Here is a 27,237-nt window from a genome sequence, read left to right as displayed (position 1 = left end):
TCCGCGTGGGATCCAGCCCAAAAAACCCATGCCACATGTTGATATGGTAAAAAAGATGCGCAGAAGTGTGACATCCAAGACATCACATAAGAAAAAAAACTTGCTCTCTCGCAAAGTTGCGAACAAAGTGTAAGTCACCGAACAAAACGCGTAACCAAAGGCTGTTTAAGAACCGAACATCGTGGTAAAAATAAAGTGCAAGGCTTCAAAATGCCAACGTTTGCTCGTCGCGTTCAGATGAAACGCTTTGAATTGCCTCGTTGCTCTGTTTTAGTCTGCGGAATCTCCGCGCACTCGCGATGAGAGCGTGCTCTCCATCCATCTCGCGACGCGCATCGGCGGGATGATGCGAATGATGTCAATGAGACGGTATAGCGCGAGCTCTTTCGTTGCACGCAAACAATTTCATCTGCACCTGGTCCCAGTCCAGCGCTCCGCTATATTCAGCAATAAAGTGTCGCCACTGCTGAGAGAATTCTCTGTGTGCATGCCATTATGTTCTTCGCAGTTCTTTGCTCTGTGCAATCTTTGTGCCATATCACTTTGTGGGAAATCCTGTAAAGGGAATATTAACGTCATTTGGAGGCAATCCTGTTTGGGTGAGAAGCCTTATGGCTTATTGTACATTCTGGAAATTCGTTTAAAATGCTTTTTTTTCTGCTAATTTTATGCACTTCATAGACTATACTTATTTTTGTGTTTATTAGTACCAGGTAATAAACGTCTCTGCTCGTGCATCTCAGCTGTCACCTGCCAAGTGAGATATTAGTAGATTAGTGCTGTCATATTTCAGACCGAGACTATTTATTATCAGACTAAGTTTTATACTTAATTTTAGTTTTGTAATGCCATTGCCAATAATCACCCGTGCTATGGCATTCTTTATACATCACTCGTCCCTTTTTTCTTTAATGCAGAAAGTAAATACATTGTTAATAAGTGAATAGGTGGTTATTTAAATAAACCTGGCTACATGCAAAAACATGTTTGCAAACTTCACAAATGTCAAATTAACTATGCCTGTGCGGTGTTTTGTGGTCGAAAAACATTATTTTTCTTTGTGTTTTTTCATGGCAGATACGTATGTGTCTCATCCGGCCAATAGCTATTCGCTTTTTTCTTATGCAGTGCCCCTTTGACAAATCGCTAAATTCTCTGGTTTATTTTTCTAATTATATAATAACTTAAAGTAGCAGCCTATTATTGGTATTAAATTCTAACTCGTATCTTATGGAGTAACTTAGAATCAAAATAAAAACACGACTTAAAATCGAGATATATGCATTATGTTAACACATCAATCCCAATCTCTTTTATATATAAATTTTAACAATATTAAATGCGTTCATTAATTCAGCTAGACCTATGTACACATATAATACCTATAGCCTACATGTCTCTTTCACCTTTAGGTATGCACTCAAAACTGATAGCAAATCTATAGCTCAAAAACTCATATAGATGAAAATGTGTGGTTTGTTTTAACAAAAAAATATGATGAGTAGTTTGTGGGTACAATATTTTGGTTCCATTTCGATATTTTATATTTTACAAATGAATCAATTTGGATAAACCCGCCGTTTGTTCATACCACTGACATAAACTCCACATGCTTGGAGCTCCACCGTTACTTTCCGACTGCATCAATTGCCTTAGTCGTCCATGAAAATGCCTGAACAACGTTCTCCGGCGTACAACTTACAAAATATGTCAATGCTGAAATATACTTCTCTGCCATTACTACGCTGAACTTTATTTAAAATACTTGGCCTACAAATCATTAAAATGTTGGAGTTGTTTACTAAAGAGGAAACAATGTATCGCGTTCCCGTTTGTGAAACAGGGAATTAAAGATGCAGGACCCCTCAATGGCGGCGTCCTGTGAAACCGGGTAACACAGCGGCTCAACGTCCGATGATTTAGGTGTGTTATTAAAACATATTCATACTCTGTATCACAGGGTCAGGTCGCGGATTATTGCCGTTGAATAATATATCGTTGTTGCTTCTGAAAAGAAATGCCGATGGGGTTGAGGGTTTGTGCTGGATGCCTTTTATCCCCTTTCCCATCTTATTGTTTCTTCATTCATAAGAATGGCCAATCACAACCGTAGTCTGTTTCATCTGATTTGCATGTAGTGTATATAGCTTGACAGGGACGCTAATGTCTGTAAAATAAAGAAAACGTGTAATAATTATGTAGCCGCTAATTGACACATAACGTTACATTGTAGCTACGTGGCGTTTTGCTGGACAGTTTAACGTCGCCTTACTTTGTTTTACAAATACTACACCGAACATTTTCATTTAAAAAAAAAAAAAATCAGATTCCCTAGCTTTTGATCAGGTGAATATGGAAGTGGTTTTCTGTCGATACTTTTTATTGTCATGTTGTTGTCTTGGAATAAGACATATTTGATTTTACAAACATTTGGCCTATAGTGTATCGTGTCGATATATGGGATCGGTTGTTATAAAGGAAGCCTGCTGTTTATTGACAATGATCTGAAAGTAATATGTTGTGTTTCTACAGCCTATCTATTTGTAAAAATCGGGCTATAATTTTAATATTATTGCAATTCTGAAGCATAAAACAATCAGTAGGAGCTTTTTATGACAAAATGTCCACGTGTTCTCTAATAAATGAAAACATCAATAAAAGGTTTTTTTTGGCAATTTTATAAATGCATGCAAATGAATATAAATATTTGTTCGTTATTAGTTACTGAGGTTGTCTTTTAGCAGTGTCTGATCATGAGGGTGGTCTTTGTTGTGCTGGTCTTGCTGAGGGTCCAGCATGTGTACTCTGCATCTAAAGGAGTCGTCGCCACTCTTCAGGCTAAATGGTCCATGACCCCTCTCCTGCTGGAGACAAGGTGGGCTGGAGTACTTATTATTCTCCCGTAGTTCAGTATTTCACTGGCTATCCTTCATATTTATATAAAGGACTTAATTCAATTCGTTTATTTGTACATGTATTAACCTTTTTTTAAATGTTAAAATGGACATGAGATGTTTTAGCTGCTTCAACTAGTTACCGTTTCTTTAGTTACCAAACTGTTCACATTTTCATGCAGTTAATGAGAAATTATAGACAATGTTGAAATAATTATCAAATAATTTGTTTAATAAGTCTTTTTGAATAAGATTTCAATTTGCTGCCTTGAAAACTTAATTTATTCCATATCTAAAATGATCTTTCACTGTCATCTCATTATAGCAAAACCCTTTTTTATTGTTTGTATTCATTACTATGTTTTATGTTTGTGTGATGTATGTATTGTTTTATAAATGTTTTTTTTCCATAGTGAGTTCATCAGAGAAGATGGTGAAGAGAAGTTCTGGCAGTTTGTTGATACTGTAAAAGAGTTAACTGTTTACAAAAATGGAGGTAATTAATCTTTTAATTTTTTGCTGTGTTTCCTAATTCGATGAGTGGTGTGTAAGATGTGAATTGGATAAATTCAGATATTTACTTCCCTGTGTTTAGAGTCAGTCCGGTCATATTATAACCTGATAATCAAGAAGGCTGGACAGTTCTTGACAGATCTTCAGGTCAGCCTGTTGAAACTGTCTCTATCTCTCAGGGCCTATTCACCGGCTGTGCATGCTTTCCAACAAGTGAGTCCTTTTCTGTATGTCAGAATGATTTTATATAAAACCAAATGCTTGACACTTATATTCATACCATCAGTATAATTTTTTTTTAAAGCTCGAAGCTTTTGCTACTCTGTGGTTTACCCCATGGGCGTATTGTTAACGATTTCTTTTCAATATATAGATAGCAAGTGATGAACCTCCTCCCGATGGCTGCGCTGCTTTTGTGGTTGTTCACGGTCAAAATGCATGCAGCACCAAGGATATGAAGAAGCTCTTGAAGACCGCAGCAGGCAGGTAACAATAAACAACAGTATACTGTATTCAAAAATATTTGGGGTGGATATATGGTTTTGAGTGGTCTTTTATGGTCTTTTATGTGTCCTATGCAGGCCAAGACCTTACCTGTACAAGTCTGACCATCAGTACCCCGGAGTCAACGGGACAGACCTGCCTGTAGCCGTTCTTTATGCTGAAATCGGCACAAAGGAGTTTAATACTTTTCATAAGGTTCTGTCAGAGCGGGCACAGGAGGGTAAAGTCATCTATGTGCTGCGACACTTTTTGTCTGTGAGTATTAGCGATGTAATTTTATAATGATTTGTCTGTGCCTTATAGTAAATACCTGTTGCCCACATGCTTATTTCTCACCACAGGAGTCAAAAAGTGAAAAGATGTTGCTGTCTGGATACGGTGTTGAACTGGCAATTAAAAGCACAGAGTACAAAGCCGTTGATGACACACAAGTTAAAGGTACCGTACAATCGCAAAGTGCCTTTTGTGTAACAAAAAATGTCAACGTAATAAATGGTTCAATAACTCAATAACAATTTTATTATTATAGTCGGTTTTAGCTTGACAAACTGCACTACTCTGCAAAAGTTTGAATATACTTTTATTTAGCATGGAAGCATTTTAATTAATCTAAAGGGAAAGTAGTGTCCTTTGCATTGTTAAAAAGTAATTGCATTTCATATACAGTATATGTTTTTCTTTTGAAATTTCTTTATCTTCAAAGAATCCTGAAAAATGTATCACAGTCTCCAGCGCAGTTGTTAACAACTAAAAAAAATTTAAATGTTTATTAAGCACCAAATCAGAATATTAGATGATTTCTGATTGGACGAAATAAACCGAACCATGTTGAGAATAGAAGACATCTTTCAAAAATGTACCAACCCCAAATTTTGAATTGTAGTTAAACTACAAAATTAGTAGTAGAGAAACTACTTATTGGTTTTCTATAAAATGAGGTAGCTAATGATGTTGAAACAAATCAGTTGAAACTGACATGACCTGACTTTGTTTACAGAATCCAAATCGGTTTCCACTGATAATGAGGATGAAAATGATGAAGTCCAAGGATTTCTGTTTGGCAAATTAAAGTGAGCTCTCAATTGTTTTTTCTTTATTATACAGTTTACATATATTCATACATACAATAGATAAAAAATTAACGTATATTGCACATTACAGTATCTTAAACAATGTTTCACTGTGTCCTTTTTCACCTCCAGAAAGTCTCACCCAGAGCTTCAGGATGAACTTGGAGAGCTTAGGAAGCATCTACTGGAGAGCACCAATGACATGACTCCTCTCAAAGTGTGGGAGCTCCAAGGTGGGCAGACTGTTGTTATTGATGGTCCACTCTTACGGTGTTCTGGTCTCGGTGCTGCGTCACCCAGTGAGATTAAAGCAATCCATATGGTTCCTGGAGAGAACTGTCCACTTGATGAATTGGGAAGCAGTGGAAAGGTTGCAGTTTGTACCCTTTGCTTGCTGCAGCGATCTGTCCTATTCCTGTTCAGACTTCTGAACAGATGCTCATGTTCACAGCCAAGTTCAATTTTGCGAGACCTGGAGCAAAGTTGCTAAATAAGAGCCGTTTTAGTTTTGTGCTGATAGATAAATGAAGCAATTTATTTAACTTGACATGAAGGACTCTCATGATGGTTATCAGGATGGTTATTGAAACAGTCGTTTGAATTTGCAATAACTTTGTAGACTTCTAAGTCCATCTAGACTCTTTAGACTAGTTTAAAAATCAAGCTGTATGGCATCCACAATCATAATGTTTTCACTCATCAAAAATGCATTCATTAATTGCCTCACCCAAAAATGAAAACATTGTTCTTAGCCTGATGTTGTTCCAAAACTGGTCGCTGTTTTCCATACTAAAACAGTGTATCCTATTATAATAACAAGACCAATCATTCATTCGCAAAACAAAGATGCTGTATTTAAGATGATTGCATTAAGAAGAGTTAGGGCTGTATGTGTGACTTCAGTTTCATAATGTTCATCACAAAAACTGTTTTATGTTGTTTGAAATACTTTTATGACATTTTTTATGATGCCCTTTTATCACGGGACTTGAAAGCTCTTCTATTGCATAGAAGACAACAACCATTCTTCAAAATTATCTTGTGTTTGTGTGCAAGTAAATCAGGATAATGTTGAATTCAGCTGTTCATTTAATCACAGACTTTTAGATTTTATATTTTAATTGTGAATAGTTTTAACTAACTCTTGCATTTCAGGCATTTTTAATGAATTATTGGCTCTTTTAAAAAAAGATTTCGAAATGCCTTTTTCTGTCTTTCCAATAGACCTCAGTTTCCAGGCAGCATCTCGTATCATGACTGTGCCAAAGTTTGATTCGCTCAAATTGATGCAAGACCTCAGCCAAAATTTCCCAAGCAGAGCCAGGTAAAAAGTCTGAAATTCAGTCTTGGTTTCTCAGAGAAAATCCCAGACAGAAATTATTAACTTTGTTACAACTCTCTGCATCAAAATGAATTGAACAAATTATTCCTTTTTAAAAGGTTCATTCTTGCTGAGTCTAACATTTAAAATAAACATTAAAAATGTTGAGAACAGGAAGATCTGTAACAGTTGTTGTAGAATATTCCACTATGCATTTTTGCATGTATAACAGCACAGAATGCATGCATATGCATTATGTGTAGGTCATTTTTAATGTGTTACTGTGACTTTCCTCCACTGCTGCTCAAGACAGCTTTATGTGCGGTGTTCGCAATTTGCTGAGTCAGAGTTACTGTGCTTTACAGTTTGTCAGCATAGCCGATATGGCGTCTAAGAGGGAACAGGTTTTCTGAGATTAAAATGAGTTTTTATGACTGTTCTGGGATGTTGGCGAGAGCTGGTACTGACTGTACATGTTTTACTGTCCCCACAGATCACTGACAAGAGTGGCCGTAAACCAAGACATGAGGAAAGAAATAGAAGACAATCAAAAGGTAAGGTTTTATAAACAACTTTTCTGATGAGCACTGTAAAAAAGTTTCAAGTACAGCCATGTTGGCCAGGATTTTTCTGATTTATTTTTAGAAAATTAAACATGTCCTCTCTAACTTTGATGAGTACTCTGGAGTGCCTTGAGGAATCCAATACAAAAAGATCATGTTTCAGCAAATCATGTCCATGCTGAATGATGTGATGGCCATAAAGTGACGGTGTAGCTGACAGGGTCCTTAAATTTCAGAGGTTGAGCGAGTCGATGGGGATCCAACCTGGAGATGCCAGTCTGTTTATTAATGGAATACACATTGACTTGGACATTCATAACCCTTTCAGGTATGATCCCAGCACAAGACCCTCTTACCACCACTAATGTTCCTCAACATGTTTTATGTGTGTTAAACCCATTCTGTACATATGTCCATTCTTAACCGCTCCGTAGCATCCTGGACATTCTCAGAACCGAGGCTACGATTCTCGAAGGTCTTCATAACCTTGGCATCAGAGGAAGCAGCGTTAGTAAGTTTCTGCATTTGCCTTCATCAACCACTGTAGAGGACAGCTACGCTCTGGACATCCGCCACTCATCCATTATGGTAAGACGTTAATTATTTGAGTGTAGTAAAATACCATATTTTAAATCTACATAGAGAATGTGGTATAATAGAACCTTGTAAGACTGACCTACCATGAGCTTCTCGGATGCGAAGAATCAACTTTGAATCAGATGCCATGATTAAAAGTTCAATGGATAAAATACTTCTGGAAGCCAAGCTGCAGATGAAATGGCCGTTCACTGATCACATAGATGCTTTAACAATGTAACAAATGTCTGTTATGGTCTAGTGGGTTAATGATATTGAGAAGGACTCCATGTATCGTCACTGGCCCTCAAGTGTCCAGGAACTCCTCAGAGCTACATTTCCTGGAGTTATTCGACAAATACGCCGTAACTTCTATAACCTGGTGAGTCACCTTGCCTGATTATATTCTAAGCTGAAATCTAGCTGTGTGTGCAGGTTCATACAGGGATGTTTATTCCCTGATGCCCCTCTTTTTTAGCACTGCTGAAGACCCATTTTGTGTGACTTTATTCGGTCTAATTCTAATTTGTGAAAGACTGAAAAATGGTTTCATTTGTTGTTTACAGGTTCTGTTTCTTGACCCAGTCCAAGAAGAGAGCATTGAGTTGGTGAAATTAGCAGAACTATTTTACAAACATAACATTCCACTCAGGTATGTGCACTCCACACATTTTTTCAGTTTCAAGGACTTGTACTGAAATGCGTTTCTGATTGTTCCTGATTAATGAGTGCTAAACTGAATGACGGACCATGGTCACAGAAAATTCCTTACATAGTTATTTTCATTTCATTTAATGGTTTCTTGCATATAATTTCAACTTAAATCAATATTCAATTTCCATTTTTATCTTTTTGAGTGAGTAATCGTGTTATAAGCAGCTGATTTTATACCTTACTTAACATTCAACTAACAAACCTAATTTTATTACCATGAGCACCACTGATCATTTTATTGTTGGTCAGATTTTATGACAGGTTTGATGTGCATTTATGTTTCCGTGTGTCGTAGGATTGGGTTTGTGCTGGTTGTCAGTGCAGATGATAAAGTGGATGGGTATTTGGATGCAGGTGTTGCTCTCTTTCGGCTGTTAAACTACATCTCAGAGGAGTATGACGAAGCACAGGCTTTTACGTCCATGGTGTCAGTGAGTGTCTTTGTGGTTGCTCTGACTCTTTTAAATCACATGCCTTTAATGTTACTTTAGGTTTCTCCTTCACATTAGGTGTGAAATTCGAATGTATGTAACAATAATGTTACATTAATTATTAGTAAATATAAACATTATAGCCTATTACAACAAATATTTTAAATTGAAATTTAAGCTAGTTATAAAATAATATATTAAACTCTAAAATAAAACACAAATTAGGCTATTGGCAGTCATTAAAAACAGGATACAAATGGGTTGCTTAACATTATATGTAGCCTAAAAAAGGCTTTACTTCACTCATGTTCTAATGTGTAAAATCCTTTACATATGCAATTGTTCTTGTACTTCAAGACCCAAAATTGATTTTACAGCAAGTGGACTTTTAAAATAAACAGTGTTTTGGATGACTGCATTTTAGTTTTATGATGAATAGCTGAAATGTCAAGCAGTACGTTCATTTAGTAAATGAGGCCCAGTGTACTAATTTGTTCATTAAAGTGTAGTGTTTTGGGGTTTTTTTGTGGCATGCAGATATATAACAGGGTGGAAATTGGAGAGACTCTCTCTGTGGATACAGTAACTGCATATCTGAAAAAGAAATTTCCAAAAGCAAATGCTGCCAGAATTCTTGGAGTGGATTCAAGCTATGATGACAACAGAAAGGTAATGCTATTACACAGTGTTATGTGCTTTATAATGACAAAAACTTTAAACTGCTGTATGTACGTTTCCTGTTAAAATTCCCAAGTTTAATGTGCAGAGAATTACAATTTCAGTGCACATTGCATCTTCATAATTAATGTACATCTTAAAAATGATTTTCATAGCATTGATAAATATAAACCACTTAACTAAATGGGATTCAACTTTACAATTAAAAGCATTGAAGAAATAAACTGAAGTTTTGTTTTGACGTCTTGCCTGGAAAACATTTACGTTTCTGTTTGTATATGAGGATAGTGTTACTCAAATGAACAGTAAGATGCTTATGAAGCAGCTTCGGAGATGTCATAAAGACGGCGGATGTTAATATCACCGGAAGCATCACCCGAGCTTCAGTACAGTAGTACACAAAACCGTGCATCTGTGCCATTCATTAACAGAGATACGTGGCATTTATATCTAAATAGCCTTTTTGCGGCTTAATATTTACAAATAAGAGTGGCAGTTTGCTCACTTGTGTATGCGCACACATTTTTAGGTGTGTGTGCACCTGGTATTTATCACGTTATGGGGACCAAATGTCTCCACAAGGATAGGAATACCAGTAAATTTTGACCATGTGGTGACATTTTTTAGGTTCCCATGAAGAAACAAGCTTATAAAACATACAGGATTACATTTTTGTAAAAATCTAAAAATGTTTCCAATAATGGGTAGGTTTGGTGTAGAACAGTAACACATACAGTCTGTACAGTCTAAACACCATTACACCTATGGAGAGTCCTCATAAAACATGGAAACACAACATGCATGTGCACACTCCGCTGGAGAAACTCTGCTGTATGCGATACCGAGAGCACGACCATGTAATGTAGACACACCGAAATGAGATGTCGCAGTGTAAATAAGATAAATAACACAAGGCTATTTAGTTTCTTTAATAAAAGAATAAGGTATTGACCTGTTTTGTAGGAAAGGAAACTTTAAATGACTTTTGTTGTGATCTGGTGCTACAGAGAAAATAAAATTAACTTGACCTTTCAGGGCAGGAGAAACACTGCCTAGGCAGTCATGGACAGATGTCACTCCCTTTATGAATTTTTAGCATGATGTGGGGTTTTTATTTCAGGCTGGAGGCGGGTTTTACAGAAAGAGCGGCTTAGGTTCTTTACCAGTGGGTCTATTCAATGGTGTTCCACTCAGTAGTGAGGAGATGGACCCAGAAGAGCTAGAGACAGTTCTTCTGCAAAAAATCATGGAAACTACCAACTTCTTCCAAAGATCTGTCTTTATGGTAGGCTATATATCTTTTTATCTTGTTTCTTCAAATCTTTCTTATTGGTTTGGTTATTAATTTGTCACACACATATATATATATATATATGATGTAATTTATTGACTGTAATCCTTTAATCTGGTTGGTTAGCAAGTTCTAAGGCATCTCCTGTCATATCCAGGGTCAGATCACAGATAGTGTCGATGTGGTGGACTTTCTCATGGAGCAGGCCAATGTAGTTCCCCGTATCAACCCTCTCATTCTGAGCTCTGAGAGGCGATATCTGGATTTCACTTCCTCACCAGGTAGCCCTTTAATGATCACCAATATTGACCTGCCATCTCACTGTATCATTGTCACCGTCACAGTCACGCTCTGCAGTCTCCTTCACAATGATTCTGTCACATCACTATCATCAACATATCACTGCCAATACCTTTGCAATGTTAATGTCTGTTATAATTGAACAAATAGTTGCTGATGACTGGGATGACACAACTATGTTCTCATACCTGGACTCAAAAGACAAAACGGCAATTGTCTCTAAGAGAATGAAGTATTTCACCAGAGATGGTGAGTCATGACTTTTTTGTTTCTATTTATATTTTGTTAGGGGTTTTATATTTTATAATGTTTTTAGAAGCAAGTGTCTGACGGTGCACTTTCAATGCTGCTAGTATTACATCATAATTAACATTACATTGTTTGTTACTTTCAAAAATGTCAAATACATCACAACACTTCTTACTAGCTAAAAACCTATCCAAACTATGTTTTTCTAAAAAGCATTATTCTTAAATAACGTTTTTATTGTAGAAGAAGAGGTGTTATACGGAGTGACTCTGTGGATTGTAGCAGATATTGAACAGTCCTCTGGGAGGCAGTTGCTCCGGAATGCCTTGAAACATATGGTAAACTACTGCAGCTTTTATTTCCAATTAGTTGTATCCACAGGAATCACATCTTTAGAGAGCAGAGGCACACGTGCATCTTAGTAATTAATCTGAGAGCAATTCATCTTTGAAAGCATTCTTCTGGTGTTGGTTAATGAAAGAAATCCAGAGTTAATGATCCAACTGAGATGTATGTATATATCACGCCCCTGATATACATCTATACAGATACATATACACACACACACAATGTAGATTAAATATGTAACCAGGTTTGAATGTTTATCCACTTTAAAAACTGCAGTATTATTGTAAAGAAAACAGATATTGATCCAGTTAGCTCCTAAATCTTATGTATTGTTTTTTGTTTAACCTACAAGTAACATTTACTTATATCACCGTTCTTCCTCCCAACATCTCTGTATGATGATCAGTATTTCATTTTAAGTAGACCGACTCAAATAATTTGAAACACACATAATCACATGGTTAATGTTACTTGTTTGCTGTGGTCGCCTTTTTTGAGAGAGTCTCTGATCCAGTGTTTGTTTGCAGAAATCCGGCAGCTCTAACTGTCGCGTCGGAGTGATCAATAACCCAAGTGGAAAGCCCACAGAGGACACCAGTGCTCTGTACCGAGCCGTCTGGGCTTCTCTCCTCACACAAAGCAACAAGAACTCGCTCGACTTCACCCTAAAACTCCTCAAAGAAGAAAATGTGGAGCTCCTCAAACAAGGCACCAAGATTAAGCACTTACTTAAACAGGTCAGTGGAGTGTGAAATACTGTGTCTGGGTAATGTGGAATTATGCGTTGAGCATTTTGACTTGGATTTATCTTAACACACCTGTTCTTTTCTAGCCTGACTGTGTTTTTTTTTTTCTTCTTCTTCTTTTTCCATTTTTATTCATGTCACTTGAGCTAAGTTGCTAGAAATGTGCCATCGTCGTCTTCTCCTGTCAGTCTGATTTGAAAGACCAGAAAGTACATTACAGAAATACAGATTGTTAATTCCATGTTGGCTGTTTAAGGCTGCAAGATTCTTGTAGGATTATACTGATAACCAGATTTAGAGCAATTTTATATCGCTGTGACTAGGGGTGCACTGATATTAACCTTTTGGTCAGTTTTGAAAAAGCCAAGAATATTATAATTGCTACATCGTTGCAAGTACTACGAATGAATTTAGACATCACAATCTTATAATGTACAGTGTAAAAATGGATTTATACTGTAAATGGAGTACTTTTAACAACGTTATCTAATTATTAGTGTTTTATTATATAAAAACTAATATAGACAAAATATTTCATCTTAAATATTATGCATCATTACTTGTAATATAAATTGATCTTATTTTTTTAGGTAGATTCAACACTTTTTAATGAATTTAATATCCTTGTAATGCATTGTCTTTCATCATGTATAGCTTTCATTTAATGCTTTTTACAAAAGCTGGAAGGCTTGTGTCTTCAAAAACACAACATCAAATACAACTTTTATAGGTTCCACCAAGAAATGACACAAGCAGTGCCTCTCTTCTTTTCCGCGGTGTCCCTTCACCTCATCACCACATCCAAAAGCAAAACCACTCAGCCATAAGTAATTTTCTCAGACTTATACACAAACAACATTTCTGGGAATTGCTGCCCTGTACCTCCTACAGCCACAATTGAAATCTAGGGTCTTGTTGACAGAGTATTGCAAGTCTCTGAAAATCTGATTGGTCTGTAAGACACATGGAGAGCTTTCTTTTGCTTTTTTCTGTCTTGTTATTTCGTTGTCCTGCTCCTTCTATTTATTTCCATCATAACATGTAAGATAAAAGGAGTTTTATTAGTTGAAAATGGTTGGAGAGAGTGATTCTAGGTTCCCTGAGAGCTTGTGTCTAGGACCTGTAATGGCTCTATTATTGGATGGCAGGGAGAGGTGTTGTGCTGATATTAGCATTTTGCTTCTTTTCATAAGGGCCAAATGCTGGAATCACTAATAATCTGACTCTGCACAGCTCATACACCCGAGGTTTGTTATCGGCACTGAAGCCATTTTTTCATTACAAGGCTAATAAATGAAAATGTTTAATGATTGATTAGCGCTACACAGTCTCCAATGGAAACACATTTTTCAAAGGTCTAGACTCCTCTCAAAATACCCTAATGACTGCACTTGCACAAATGTGCCCCATTTAGGTGTCAATAAGTCATTGACTGACTATTTCCTCATTGCAGTGTAATCAAAAAAAACAAACTAATGAGCTGATCGATTTGTTCTTTCCACATTTTTACTATACTTCAAATCAGTCCAAACCTGAGGTGACACAGGATTTCGTCGCCTAAATCTTTAGTGTGAAATTTATTCAGAAAGATTATTATTCTAAAAATACTTATTCCTTATTCAGTGGCAGTAAAGGTTAATTATGTGTTATATATATAAATGTGTATTATATATGTGTTTGATCTCCTGTAGGGTATGGACCATGATGCCTTTGAGAAGAAGTTCAACACGATGGAGGTGGACTTTCTGCACAGCCAGCAGAAGTACTGTAAGGAAGTTCTGAAGCTAAAAGCCGGACAGAGAGCTGTAGTCAGCAACGGCAGGGTGAGATTCACAAACAACCCCTCCTCTTTTAGACAGCTAAAGAAAATTTCCATGGGAGTTATGAAATCATTTATAACCTAATGACCTATGGTACACGCCGCTGATCTGGATGATAAATAGTTCGAATTCTAAGGTCTCACCAGTTGGTCCCTCACATGGGGCCGTTCATTTTGTTGACTCAGTATTAAGAAGCTTGCTTGGCCTGTCCTAACCTGTGAGGAGATGAGGAGAGAGATGAAGCCTGGCGTTAATTCACCAGCGTCCACTCAGCATCCTTTGCTGCAGGGGTCACAGGTCACACGGAACCACCGAACTGTCATAACGCTGTGCTTTTTCAGCAAAGTCTTTGTTGACAGACAAGCACAAAATGGGCTGCAGCCTGAAACAGCAGCAACGTTCTATCATTCTCCAACACACCGATGCGATCCTCAAAATTAGTTTTCATTCTAAAAAAGCCATGGTTGAATAACTTCAGCTGTTTTCTTTGGGATTATAAGATAATTAATACAAAACAGGACTAAAATATATGTTCAATTATTATTTTTTAATTTGGGATATATTTAAATAACATTTAATGTTTTATATGTTTGTTTATGTATTCTGTTTATCTATTAATAAATATTGAAATATGAGCAAAGTAATAGAAACTTCTAATACAGGCACACTTTTTTTTGATTGCATTATTACAATCAAATTTGTTAGAATAACGCCACACTATGAATCATTTTTAAAGCATTAGTAAATGCATTATAAAGCATTGTTCCAACATTAATAGTTCATTATTGTTCTTGAGCATATCTATAATGTTTATTAATTGTATTTTCGTACTTTATTAGAAATGAATTGTATTACGTTATTTAGAAACGTTATTTAGGAGTTGTCAGTGGTTCATAAGGCCATTTAGAAAGTGCAAATAAATAAATAAAAAACTATTAAATGGTGCATTTATACATATTATTATTTAGACACATGATAATAATTGCAAATAGCCAATAAATGCTTTATTAACACATTCCTGCTTTAATTCACAATTAAGTCAGGTAGTTCTTAAACATTTAGTAGTTGCCAGTCATCTATTTTTGTGAGCTCATCTAGAAGAGTGTTGACTCTTCATACCTTAAATGATTTACAAAGGAGAATTAAAGTGTCTTCTATCTTCCAAAAAGAAAGGATAAACAAACACAACACAGAGATATACAAAACACAGAAATATTTTTTTTCAAAATGCAAAAAAACTACAGCTGTACACTTGATAAAAAAAAAATATTAATCTATGCGATTTCAAAAATATTTTGAAACATGGGCTAGATAAAGGAAATTTCTAATACAGGCACACTGGTTTTGCAAAAATTAGCAAAAAATGAAAACCTTGTCAACCTTACTTTTATTAGCACTAAAAATGTTCTGCCATGGACATGCATATAAATCGCTGTCTCTCGCAGTAGGATATGAGTTTTTTTTTATGGGTTCTAGGTGTGAAAGTTTGAGCCTCTGTACAATGGTAAGCTCACATGCTCTGATACCTGTGGTGCTGGTGGTTGATGCAGACTGAAATTCAGCCTGTGACTTCCCTCGAACATACCTTCTGACTAACAATGAGATCATTGTCTTCTCTAGACCCTGAGCCTACTGGATGAGGAAGAAGAGTTTAATGTGGAAGATTTCCATCTGCTAGAGAAGATCACACTTCGCACTTCAGCAGAAAAGATTAAATCTAAGATCAAGCAGATGAACTTGAATGCCCAAAAGTATGCTATGTTTTTGCTTGTCATCCCAAACCAATACGACTGTAGATGTAAAATGGGTTTTTTGAGTGGACCCCAGAAACCTGTTATTTCTCTTTACAGGGCCAGTGATCTAATCATGAAAGTAGACGCTCTTCTCACTGCATCACCTAAAGGAGAGGCCAGAAAAGACGTCAAATTTTTGAAGGACAAACACAGGTGCAATATTAAGATTATCCATCTTTTAAAAAGTACTCTCACCCCAATGCATTTCACTATACCCTTTTTCTGCTTTTGTGATTGCATAACATGGTTGCATAAAAAGTGTCTCAGTGATGATGTCTGCGCTGTAATTGTGTCCTTTGAGTCGGTTATTTTTTATTTAATCGGTTCATAAATGGGTCTAAATCTAAATCACTTATTGGTCAGACAACTCACTCAATGAAAGAGTGAGTCAGCTGCATATTCAAACATAAACCTCTTCCACCCAACTGGGTTTCCATGGCTATGATCAGCTCCTCTTATTATTTATGCATATTCACAGCTCCTTGTGACACTGAAGTAGTCCATTTGCGTTATCAGTATGTTAAAAGCCTCTACTTCAGTTTTTCTCATTAACGCAGCACTACCAATGAATCAAGCTGACCAGATGTGTCTTTTAACAGCGTTCTTCAGCTGGCACAGCGGGAAGATGAGGTGTCCTATGATGTTGTTGCCATCGTGGACCCTCTGACCAGAGATGCACAGAAGTTGGCTCCTTTATTAGTTGTACGTAAGACTTTGGTCACATCTAAGTGCTTACTGCTTCTCGGGGCTTGTTTGTGCTGTGATTCAGCTGAAAGACAGTGTGCTTTGTTATTGCAGAGGCTTCCAAAAGCATTCTCAATGTCCAACTTCCTATTCGGTTAATTTTTTTTTAATGGTCCTTAAAGAATTTTTTTTATATAGATGTAGAACGTGAAATGAGAGCGGTTGGCTCATCTGTATGCGGTCCTATAGAGCGTGACCTAGAGCCTTCCCTCCTGAATCCTGTTGTTTGTGAGTGTGTGAGTGGTTAATAACCTGGCCTTCTCCTCTGTGTGTGCTGCAGGTGCTTGGTCAAGTGGTCAATATGAAAGTGCAGGTGTTCATGAACTGTCGAGCCAAGCTGTCTGAGATGCCCCTGAAGAGGTGAGAGCAAAAGCTTAATTAAACTTCAGCTCTGAAGGGGGTCGGGGGACATGCATGTGCGTGCACACAAACACACACACACACACACACAGTCATATAGCAGCTAGTACTGTTCTGCTGCTATTATATTGTTTTTTTTAACAGAGTTTAGTGGTTAAAATGGTTCGTGTGAAGTCAGAATGCAGAATCTGCATGTTTTCAGGACAAGGCATAGTTTTTTTGAATAATCTCCATATTACATATAAAGACTAATTTAATAGTTTAGAAGCCACTGATCTGTGAATTTTATCTTTTCTGTGGACTATCCTTTAGCTGAGGTATAGAAAAAGGTGCAGCTGCGTTTAAGACTGTTTCCAGGAAACTCCAGGAAATTGTTGTTCTCATGCTGCAGGAATTTATTTTAATTAAAGTGCCCCTATTATGAGTTATGAGTTATGTTCATATTTTGGTTTTGGAAGTCCCAAACGTCAGGTTGACATGCATGCAAGATTTTGTAATGTGCAATTATTTTTACCTTATTTGTTCAACGACAAAATGTATACATTTATTTTAAATATAGAGTTTAAATATGTCATTTTTTGTTTATAACTAACCTTACTAAGTTTATTCCTCGAAAATGTTCAAAAAAGTCAGTTTAAGAAGTGAGAAGAATGCTAAAAAAAAATATTTCTAGCTGTTCCCACCAGTTTAGTGTATAATATTGACTTATTATAGCTACATTTCCTTTTTGGCAGCTTTTATCGATATGTTTTGGAACCGGATGTTTCATTCTTCGGCAACAACTCCATTTCCCCTGGCCCTGTGGCCCGCTTTACTGAAATCCCAGAATCTCCTCTGCTCACTTTTAATATGATCACCCCAGAGAGCTGGATGGTAGAGGCGGTCAGGAGCCCATATGATCTAGATAACATCCACCTTCAGGAGGTATGAATTCTGACTGTAAATGCAGTTATAAATTTACCGGGTCTGGTTTGTGTTTCACTAACAAACTGTTACATGTTTAGTGTCAGTGTGATGGATCTTCTCCTACTGTGTTGTCAGGTCAGCGGTGTAGTCAATGCAGAGTATGAGCTTGAGTATCTGCTGTTGGAGGGCCACTGTTTTGACCTGTCCACAGGTCAGCCTCCCAGAGGGCTTCAGTTCACGCTGGGCATGAGACAGGAACCTCTCATACATGACACCATTGTCATGGCCAACCTGGTGAGTTCATTCTCCCTTTCGAGTTACGTGGACCCAACATGAGATGTCTCTCATCACCTTCATGTCTTTCCAAACCTGTATGACTGATGTTCTTCTGTGGAACACAAAATCAAAAGCTAACCCAGCACATTTCACAGGGCTATTTCCAGTTAAAAGCCAACCCCGGTGCCTGGATCCTAAGGCTGCGTGAGGGCCGTTCAGAGGACATCTATCAGATACAAGCGTGAGTTTTTTTTTTTTTTTGCTCTTTGCAGATTTACATTCATATACTAATCTTCAAAAGTTTAATGGTCTGTAAGATTTTTTATTTTTTTAAATCTCATGTTCACCAAGGCTATATATTATTGTCACTTTTTATCAAGTTAATGCATCCTTACTGGATATAACGTGTTTATAGCTTGCTGGATAAAAAAAAATCGTACTGACCCTAAACGTTTGAAAGTTAGGTTACATTTTGGCATATCTTGTTTCCACAATGATTTAAAGTCCTTTTAAAGTTATGAATTTTATCACCTGTCGTCTTGGGTCTGCTGTTGATAGGCTGAACGATGAATACAGATAACATCCAAAATAAAGGACAAAAGGAAACGGCTAAGCTCAAACTAACGATCCACATGAAAACTCTCTAAAATGCTCGTCATCAATTTTCATTCCCTCTGATTGTGCACATTTTAGCCAGTCTTTAAGGAAACACAGTTGTGGTTTCTTCCAGAATTATAGAAGACAGTAAAATTTATACCCCGTTCTTGCAGGTTAACGTTGGAGCGCAGTGTCATTTTTCACGCTGCTAGTGTGATTATTCATACAGTCTGGGGTCTGGCACAAAACAAAACCAACTGAGAAAGAGAGCGTGTGAGAGAAAAGAGGAAGTATCTCTTAGACACACACACTGCTGACTGTTAAATGAATGGAAAGGCAGTGTTTTGTCAGTGTTCAATTCACTGATATCCTTTTCTGAGGAAGTGCACCCTAATGGATCCAGGGTTTCGTTTATGATGCCGGAGCTAATGGCACTCTGTGTCCTGTATCACTGGACATTTATTATGCTTTCATGTCATCGCAACTTTTTGAGACAACTTGACAAAAGGAACGCTCAAAATAAATTCAGTATTGAATTGTGAGTCATTGGTGAGGAATCGGATGATAATGACAGTGATTGCAAGGCAGCACTCTACTGATATTCCTCAAATGATTACTAACTGTTCTTCATCCTCTTCATCAGTTTTCATCCTTGTTGTTCTGATTGTTATTCTTCTGTCCCTCCTCTTCTTGTTCTTGCCCTTTTTTGTTGTTTTTCTTCATCATGTTGTTGTTGTTCTTCTTCTTCTCCTGTATATCTTGTAATCATTATTATATCTTCTGCTTGCTGATGTTGTTGTTTTTCTGTTTATCTTTTTCTTGTTGTTCTTTTGTTTATCCTGTTCTTACTGTTCCGTTTCTGCTTATCTCTTCCTTGTTATTGTTTATTTTCTGTTTATGTTCTGTCTTGTCCTTGTTCTAGTTCTAGTTCTTTTAAATTTGTAGTTTTGTAGTTTTTTTTCTTCTTTCTTTTCTTCTTTTGTTCTTTCTTCTGCATTGTTTGTTACTTATCTTAATGCATTTGAATTAGGAGTTGTAAGCATTGATATTTCATTCGGAAAGGGCAGATATACCATTTATTGTTCATTTAGTGTTGTTTATGTATGTTTTAGGCATGATGGCACAGACTCTCCTGTTGATGCTGGCGATGTCATTGTGGTGCTCAACAGCTTCCACAGCAAGATCATCAAAGTTAGAGTAAGTCTGTAACATTATTATAGTATGTACAATCTATCATGCTAACGTGCATTCACAGACTTTGCTTCAATATAAAAAACCAGCTGATGTGACCAATGAAAAAGTAACGTCTGTTCAAATATTAGGTCCAGAAAAGGCCTGACAAACTCAATGAGGATCTTCTAAGCGAAGGAACAGAATCCAAAGGCTTGTGGGATTCCATAACCAGGTGAGTCTGATTTTTGAAGTACTAATTATAATCTTTTAGATCTGTTCTTAAAAAGCTGAAGGGTGAACAACACTTCAATTTCACAAAAATATCACAGAAAAACAGATTGCAAGATTTTTTGCTATGGTTGGGTCTACATAGAGAAAGTAGGAAATTGTTTTTTTTTTTTTTTTTAAATATGTTTTCGGGTAGTTTGATAACAGACTCATTTATCATCGTTCTGCAAACATTTCTATAACCGGTGTGAGAAAAGTTCTGCAGATCCTGGTTAGGCCTGTCTATGACTATTTGTCTCTATGTAAATAAATAAATAAATAAACTGCCATTCAGAGGTTTGGGGGTTGTAAAATTTACAAAAATGTTTTTTGAAAGAAACATGTTCTTATGTCTTATATACAGTAAAAACTACATGCTTGCAAAACATTATTTGGTGTAAAATAAGTATTTAATACACATGTAAAATGTGATTTATCATAGCTAATTGCAATTTCATAGCAAAAGCTCATTTCGTCAGCTGTTACTCCAGGCTTCGATGTCACATGATGCTTGTGAAAACTGTGTTACATTTTCAGGATTCTCTGACAAATAAAAGGTTCAAAAGAACCGCATTTATTTGAAATAACAGTATAAATGTAACTTTTGTTTCTGAATTGAAGTATTATTTTCTTGTGTAAAAACTTTTACTGGCCCCAGACTTTTGAAGAGTAGTGTATAATTTGCGTATTAAAATGCAGAGGGTTTGCATTTTAATGAACAGCTCTGTTTATTACGTTTTATGATCTGTCTCCTTTGCTCATTGCTGTCTTTGAGAAGTGTGTGGAGTTCTTTGGAGAAAAGGTAGGGAACTTGATCTCTACTTTTTCACTTTTTTTCCCACTTATTCACTTTTTCTTGCGTCAGTAAGTGACACAGCAAAATTTCAGTCAGTAATCTGTGATCTATCTTGTTCACCGTGTTTCCCCTCAGCTTGATTTTTACACATCGTTCTTCACATTTAGAAATAGTTTGCCAGGTTTATCCAAAATTCCGCCTTGTCTCAGCAGTGTTACATCACCTCCACTTCACATTATTAAACAAACCTCATCCCACCTTTTTTTTTTTTTTTTTTTTTCTTGGGAAGTATGCTTGTAGCTTGGAAACAGGAGACTGAAATGTTCCAAAGGTGTGATACTCGTATTAAAAAAAATGCTCTAATATGAATTTCTGTGCAGAGGCAGCAGTAGGTGAGATCTTGGCTAGGGTGGTTGCTGAAAGCTACAGATGGCACTTGGTTTTGTTTTGCGGTAATGATGGAGGTTGAGATCTTCAGAAATCTCTTAATCACCTCAGAACATACATACAGTATGGTTTGCCGACATGAAGTAAAATTGAATGGTGCTGTTTCCAAACAGAGTCGGCAAAACCAACAAGTTATTGGCAAGTAAAAAAGTCTAGCATCATTTGCTTGATGACTCCATGTGGTTTCATATTTTGTTACCTCATTTGTTTCAAAAAGATTATTAAAACTGCTGTCTAAAAGAATCCTGAGAAAAGTGTCTCAGTTTTGAACAATAATATTAAGCGGCACAAATGTTTTCAAGTTCACAAATAAAAAAATGGGTTCTTGAGCATCAAATCAATATGATTTCAATGATCATGCGATAGTGAAGACTGGGGTAAATGATGCAGAAAATAATGACCGATTTTTAGCAGAGCTGTATCCCTGTTGCTGTGCTGAGATTGTTGAGATAAGTGTGTGTTGTTTGGTGTCTTGCAGCTTTGCCGGTGGCCCGAGTGTGGACGAAGATGACAAGAAGAAAGACATTCTCAACATTTTCTCAGTAGCCTCTGGACATTTATATGAGCGCTTCCTGAGGTAGGACCACTATTTATGAACGTATGAACTCGGCAATGTCAGTGTCATCTTTAACTCCTCATGTGTTTCTACTTCACGTTATTCCCCTAATAGAATAATGATGCTGTCTGTTCTTCAACACACCAAAACCCCTGTCAAGTTCTGGTTCCTCAAAAACTACCTCTCCCCCTCATTCAAGGTAAGATTGCTATCATTCCCAGCATGCTCTAGGCTCTCATCTGGCTGTTCACTGACTGACTGAAGAATTTTGTACACAAACATAGCAAGAGCTGGCTGAAATTACATTTTCAATTTCACTGGCAGAGGTTATTTCTGAGAGTCAGGGTGCAAAGTGTTTTTTTAAATTCATTTTTAATGTTAGTTTTCACTGAATTTACAAAGTTTATGGCATCAGATTTTTTATGATGTTAATATGACATACTTTTTATTTATATACTTTATATAATTTTATTATATACCTTTTAATATAGGAGCTGCACAATTTGTGTAAAAATCTAATGGCTGTTTTCTGATCGTTACAATTGTGAATTAAAATGATTTTGTTTTGTTTATTTGTAAAGGCTATACAATTTGGACTAACATTTTATGATCATATATCAATGTTCTTATGAAGTAATAGTAAGAATATTACAAAAATAAACATAATACATTTGTAAAATTGCAATACTAATACATTCATGCCTGTCTTGAATTCATTTCCAAACATTAAACCATGAGAAGAACAGAAGTCATGCTATTAAAGGGATGATCCAACATTAAAGATTAAATTGATGCTTTGTCATAATCTTAGTGTCATTCTCTGTGGTTTATTCCTTTGTGCTTGTGTGTGTACAGGACACCATCTCTCACATGGCGAAGGCTTATGGTTTCCAGTATGAGCTGGTCCAGTATAAGTGGCCTCGCTGGCTTCACCAGCAGACAGAAAAGCAACGTATCATCTGGGGTTATAAGATCCTTTTCCTGGATGTGCTTTTCCCACTGGCTGTGGACAAGATCATCTTTGTAGATGCTGATCAGGTGAGAAGAACAATGCTTCTCTTCACATCTATACTTCACTTTAGCCATACTACATAAGGGCTTGTTTCGTTGTGGGAAACGGTACTCTGTACAGTGTTCTCTGTTCACCTTTTTAGCAGATTTAGTCGTATGTTGATATGCATCCATTTCCAACCTGTTAATCGCATTTAACAATACATGTCTTACAGTTAGCCATTTTTTAAGTATTTGCAGCCAAGAGAATTCACAGGCACTTCTCCAACAATTCATCCTGTTAGCACATTAGCAAATAGTGATACCTCTAATTGCAAAACATAACCCGGCATACTTTGTGCATAGATTGTCAGGGCAGATTTGAAGGAGCTGAGAGATCTGGATCTAGAGGGCGCCCCCTATGGGTACACACCATTCTGCGACAGCCGAAAAGAAATGGAAGGATATCGTTTTTGGAAGACTGGCTACTGGGCTTCTCATCTTGGACACAGGAAATACCACATCAGGTTATACCGCAAAACATTTAAAAAACATTTTGATATGGTTGTTGAATGATATTGTGATATATGTAATATTTAACAAATGTTGCCCTTTATCTCCAGTGCATTATATGTGGTGGACTTAAAGAAATTCAGAAAGATCGCCGCTGGAGACCGCCTCAGGGGGCAGTATCAAGCCTTAAGCCAAGATCCCAACAGTCTGTCCAACTTGGACCAGGTTTGTGCTTGACATCACACATGTTGACCATTAAAGAAGAATTTAATGCAACTTAAATGTTCTCTGGGGTTTGATGCTAACAGGACCTTCCCAACAACATGATCCATCAAGTAGCCATCAAGTCTTTACCTCAAGAGTGGCTGTGGTGTGAAACCTGGTGTGATGACAAATCCAAAACTACCGCCAAGACCATAGATCTGGTTAGTATGCTGCGCTACACTACACTGTATTTTAATATTACTGAGAAGATGCCATGGCACATGAACTATTACATATGTATTTAAAGCTTTTATTCATCTTTGTTGGTATATGTTATTGCAAATATTACATGGTATGCTACAGATATCTTTACATATGTATGTGCTTGTTTATGTGCTAAAATGGAACAACTAATTTTGTAGTAGATGCCCTTTAATTGTGCAGAAGTAGTGCTGAGGTCCAACTAAACATAAATTGAAGTATATTTGGTTGTGCTGAAGTGGAACTATTGCAAGTACACTTTAAATACCTTATATTTATAGATTGACATTATGCAGAGATTATACAATCCCAATAATGAAAATTCTGTAATTAATTACTCACCCCTTATGTCACTCCAAACCTTTAAAACCTTCATTCATTTTGATGAGTCTGAAATCTGAATTTGTGTTTCGAAGATAATGATAATGACATGAAGGTAATTATATAAAGGATTTTAATTTTTGGGTGATCTCTTTTAATACACATCTTAGGCTTAATATAAAGTGCTCCAAATAAAGTTCCAATTTTCATATTGGTAAGTATCGAGAAGGGTTGCCAGGTTTTCACAACAAAACCCCCCAATTGCTACTCAGAACTAGCCTAATTTTCTGCTGGTAAAAGTCGCATTTTAGGGGCTAAATGTCACGTTATTGTGGTTGCTCATGGACATGAAACGCAAACCACAGCAACAGTGTTATAGTAGTCCAATTCCACAGGAAAATCGCAGATTTGGCAACATTGGTATCGAGCGATATGTTATTTAAATATACGAATAGATTTAAAATACATTTATTTTAAATATTACTTTTTTACTGGGGTTGTTGTATAACTTTTAAATAAAAAAAACAATAATTGTAAATTATTAAATGCTCTGAAAGTATAATAGCTAATAATTCACGTTAACATACTAATATAGTTACCAAACATAAGGAGACCTTATTGTACAGAGTTGGGGATGAACATTAGAGTTTAAATACATCCTCCAGCTTAATCACACACATTGTATTTAGCACTGCTTATAATTTCCGCAGTAGCAATCAATTTGCTTCGTTTAATTTGACAAAAGACAGTATTTGAAGTGATACCAGGTTGAAATGCCTGCAGTCTGATCATACCCAGATTTCTTCATTCCCACTATGACTAACGCACATACAGAGAGTGACAAAAATAGTAGTCTCATTTACACCCTCTTCCTCCCTGCCGGCTGCTCCTGGGAGGTGGAGAGGGAAACGTCTCATTAGAGATGGCAGTGAGGGAAATGGGTGTGAGGGCTGCAGCTCACAGCGCAGGCTGGACTCGGGTCTGACGCAGGTTTAGAAGAGTGCTGACCTTCGCATTCCATCCAGCGGTCGCACCTCATTAATGTATACCAAGTTTAGCCGTGAAAGTCTTACTCCAGTGCTGTGTGGGGATATTTTTACTCAAACACACTATATGGAAGCAATTGTCATTTTCTGTTTGTTTTATTCTTTTATTTTTGGGCCAACCTGTGGTTGCAGTCACCCTATAATATCATTGCTTTAGCGTTCCATTATAACATTTTCTCCTCTGTATGGTGCTCAGTTGTTTTGCTGTTTAAAAACGTCAAATTGCAAACTACTAATAAAAAGTTCAATCCCTTTAGTTCATCTACACTACCATGCATAAGTTTGATGGTGGTAAGACTTTTTATGTTAAATACAGTACAAACTGTAATATTGTGAAACAATAAAAAAAAAAGCTAGTTTTAATCTGTTTTTTTTAATGCCCTATCTATCTATCTATCTATCTATCTATCTATCTATCTATCTATCTATCTGAATTTTGAAAGCATATATAGCCATTGAATATAGCCATTGTTGCTGGCATGGCATTAAATCATAAATAAATAAATATTTTGATGCTTAAGAACCATTACTTATCAATGTGGAAACAGTGAAATTGTTGATTCTCAACTGATGTGTCTACAGTAGTTACCAGTTTGAGCTCAGATGTGGTATCCTTATTTTTTTTTTGGCTATTCTCAAATATGAACTTTCTGTGCTAGCGGCACAATCAGAGTGCCATTATGGGTTTTGTGACTCAGAGCTCATGAAAGTGTTGATATAAGTTCTATTATAGATGAACAGCATTGGCAGTTTTCACTTTAAGTGCTCAGGAAATTAAATCAGGCCACTCTGAGCACTGATGGAAAAGGTTGAAGGAAGTGTTTTGCCAGCACAATTGACTGTTTTCTTTGTGTTGATTTATTGCAGTGCAATAACCCAAAGACCAAAGAGCCCAAGTTAAGTGCAGCGGTGAGGATTGTTTCAGAATGGTCCAAGTACGACAATGAGATAAAGCATTTTCTCAAACGGGTGAAGGAGCAGAAGGAGAAAATTACTAAGGGTAGATCTTCATCATCATCATCATCTTCATCACCACAGCACACAGGTGTGAGATGTAGTCATCACTAAAAAAGTTTTTTCTTGCACTGTGTATAAAGCAGTTAATGAACATGATCTGTATTTTAACAGGCACTCGACGTGATGAACTTTAGCACTTGAGTGCTCATGCTGGCACCTATCTTACTGTGAATCTTGAGTTCAACCAGACAGAGGTGTTTTCCACAACAGGAACAATGAGGAAATAAACACAAGGAAACATTTTAAAGGACTTCATGACATATTTTATATATGCGATACTGAACGGTTTGAAGGTTTAGTGTGAGTCCTCTCGCACTTCAAGATGTAAACTGTATAAATACCTTTTTTTTTTTTCATAAACAATTGTTGTGAAAAAAATTACAATTATTGCAGTGTTATCTGAAATTTTTGGCCAGTTAATGAAATAACAATTGCACTGGTGTATATTTATGAGGGACAAATATGTCAATATCGTGTACATTCCTTCAGAGACTATAAATGTTTATACTGTTTCACAGTTCATTTCACATGGCCTTTTTGTAACCGTTTCAGTACATATTCTGCCATCATATTTTAACAGTATTTGTTATTGAAAGATATGTGACTGCAAATTGTCGATTTAAATCAAAAATCTCACTAATAAATTCACTTTTAAATTGCCTTGTGTTGAAAGTCTGAACACTACCAAGCAGAGCTCTCCAAGATGTAGAGCACATTTCCAGAATAAATTCTCATATCCACTGCTGTCAGTCAGCTCTGCGGATCTATTCCCTGAAACTGTCTCTGTGTCCCAGTTATTGAGACAGACTTTTACATTCCGTGTTTTATTTATATTACACCATTGACTGTGTATACATTTGTTTCTATGCCTTGATGTTCAAAGATGTGGATTTTCTCAGGAATAAAGTGATATTTTTATTCTGAAAGGGGATTCAGATCTTTCATGATGTAT

General features: G+C 36.5%; 1 protein-coding gene across 6 annotated transcripts; it reads left to right on the top strand.

The window, feature by feature from the left end:
• The first annotated feature begins 18 nt into the window (after window positions 1-18).
• Window positions 19-26,945, top strand: uggt2 (UDP-glucose glycoprotein glucosyltransferase 2). 6 transcript variants are annotated; one of them, XM_043248809.1, is made up of 41 exons: window positions 19-129; window positions 2,745-2,875; window positions 3,308-3,390; window positions 3,490-3,620; window positions 3,781-3,893; window positions 3,989-4,166; window positions 4,253-4,349; window positions 4,909-4,981; window positions 5,114-5,214; window positions 6,206-6,305; window positions 6,796-6,856; window positions 7,102-7,193; window positions 7,300-7,453; window positions 7,704-7,823; window positions 8,008-8,093; window positions 8,451-8,586; window positions 9,124-9,255; window positions 10,385-10,549; window positions 10,713-10,836; window positions 11,006-11,104; window positions 11,348-11,442; window positions 11,980-12,189; window positions 13,890-14,021; window positions 15,639-15,769; window positions 15,869-15,964; window positions 16,411-16,513; window positions 16,836-16,915; window positions 17,650-17,839; window positions 17,957-18,115; window positions 18,253-18,338; window positions 19,807-19,891; window positions 20,017-20,099; window positions 20,913-20,936; window positions 21,856-21,954; window positions 22,048-22,132; window positions 22,789-22,971; window positions 23,290-23,450; window positions 23,547-23,661; window positions 23,745-23,861; window positions 26,136-26,313; window positions 26,397-26,945. In XM_043248809.1, exons 2-41 carry the CDS (start codon window positions 2,754-2,756, stop codon window positions 26,417-26,419), a joined length of 4,602 nt encoding a protein of 1,533 aa, XP_043104744.1. In that variant the 5' UTR covers window positions 19-129; window positions 2,745-2,753; the 3' UTR covers window positions 26,420-26,945. The 6 variants fall into 6 exon arrangements, with proteins under 6 accessions (XP_043104744.1, XP_043104747.1, XP_043104742.1 ...); XM_043248812.1 differs by lacking the exon at window positions 19-129 and adding an exon at window positions 1,838-1,923 and having other exon boundaries at window positions 2,742-2,875; window positions 26,136-26,268; XM_043248807.1 differs by lacking the exon at window positions 19-129 and adding an exon at window positions 1,838-1,923 and having other exon boundaries at window positions 2,742-2,875.
• The last annotated feature ends 292 nt before the right edge of the window (window positions 26,946-27,237 follow it).

The sequence above is a fragment of the Puntigrus tetrazona genome, chromosome 9 (assembly GCF_018831695.1).
Source record: "Puntigrus tetrazona isolate hp1 chromosome 9, ASM1883169v1, whole genome shotgun sequence".
NCBI lineage: Eukaryota > Metazoa > Chordata > Actinopteri > Cypriniformes > Cyprinidae > Puntigrus > Puntigrus tetrazona.
This window is presented reverse-complemented; position numbering and strand designations above follow the sequence as displayed.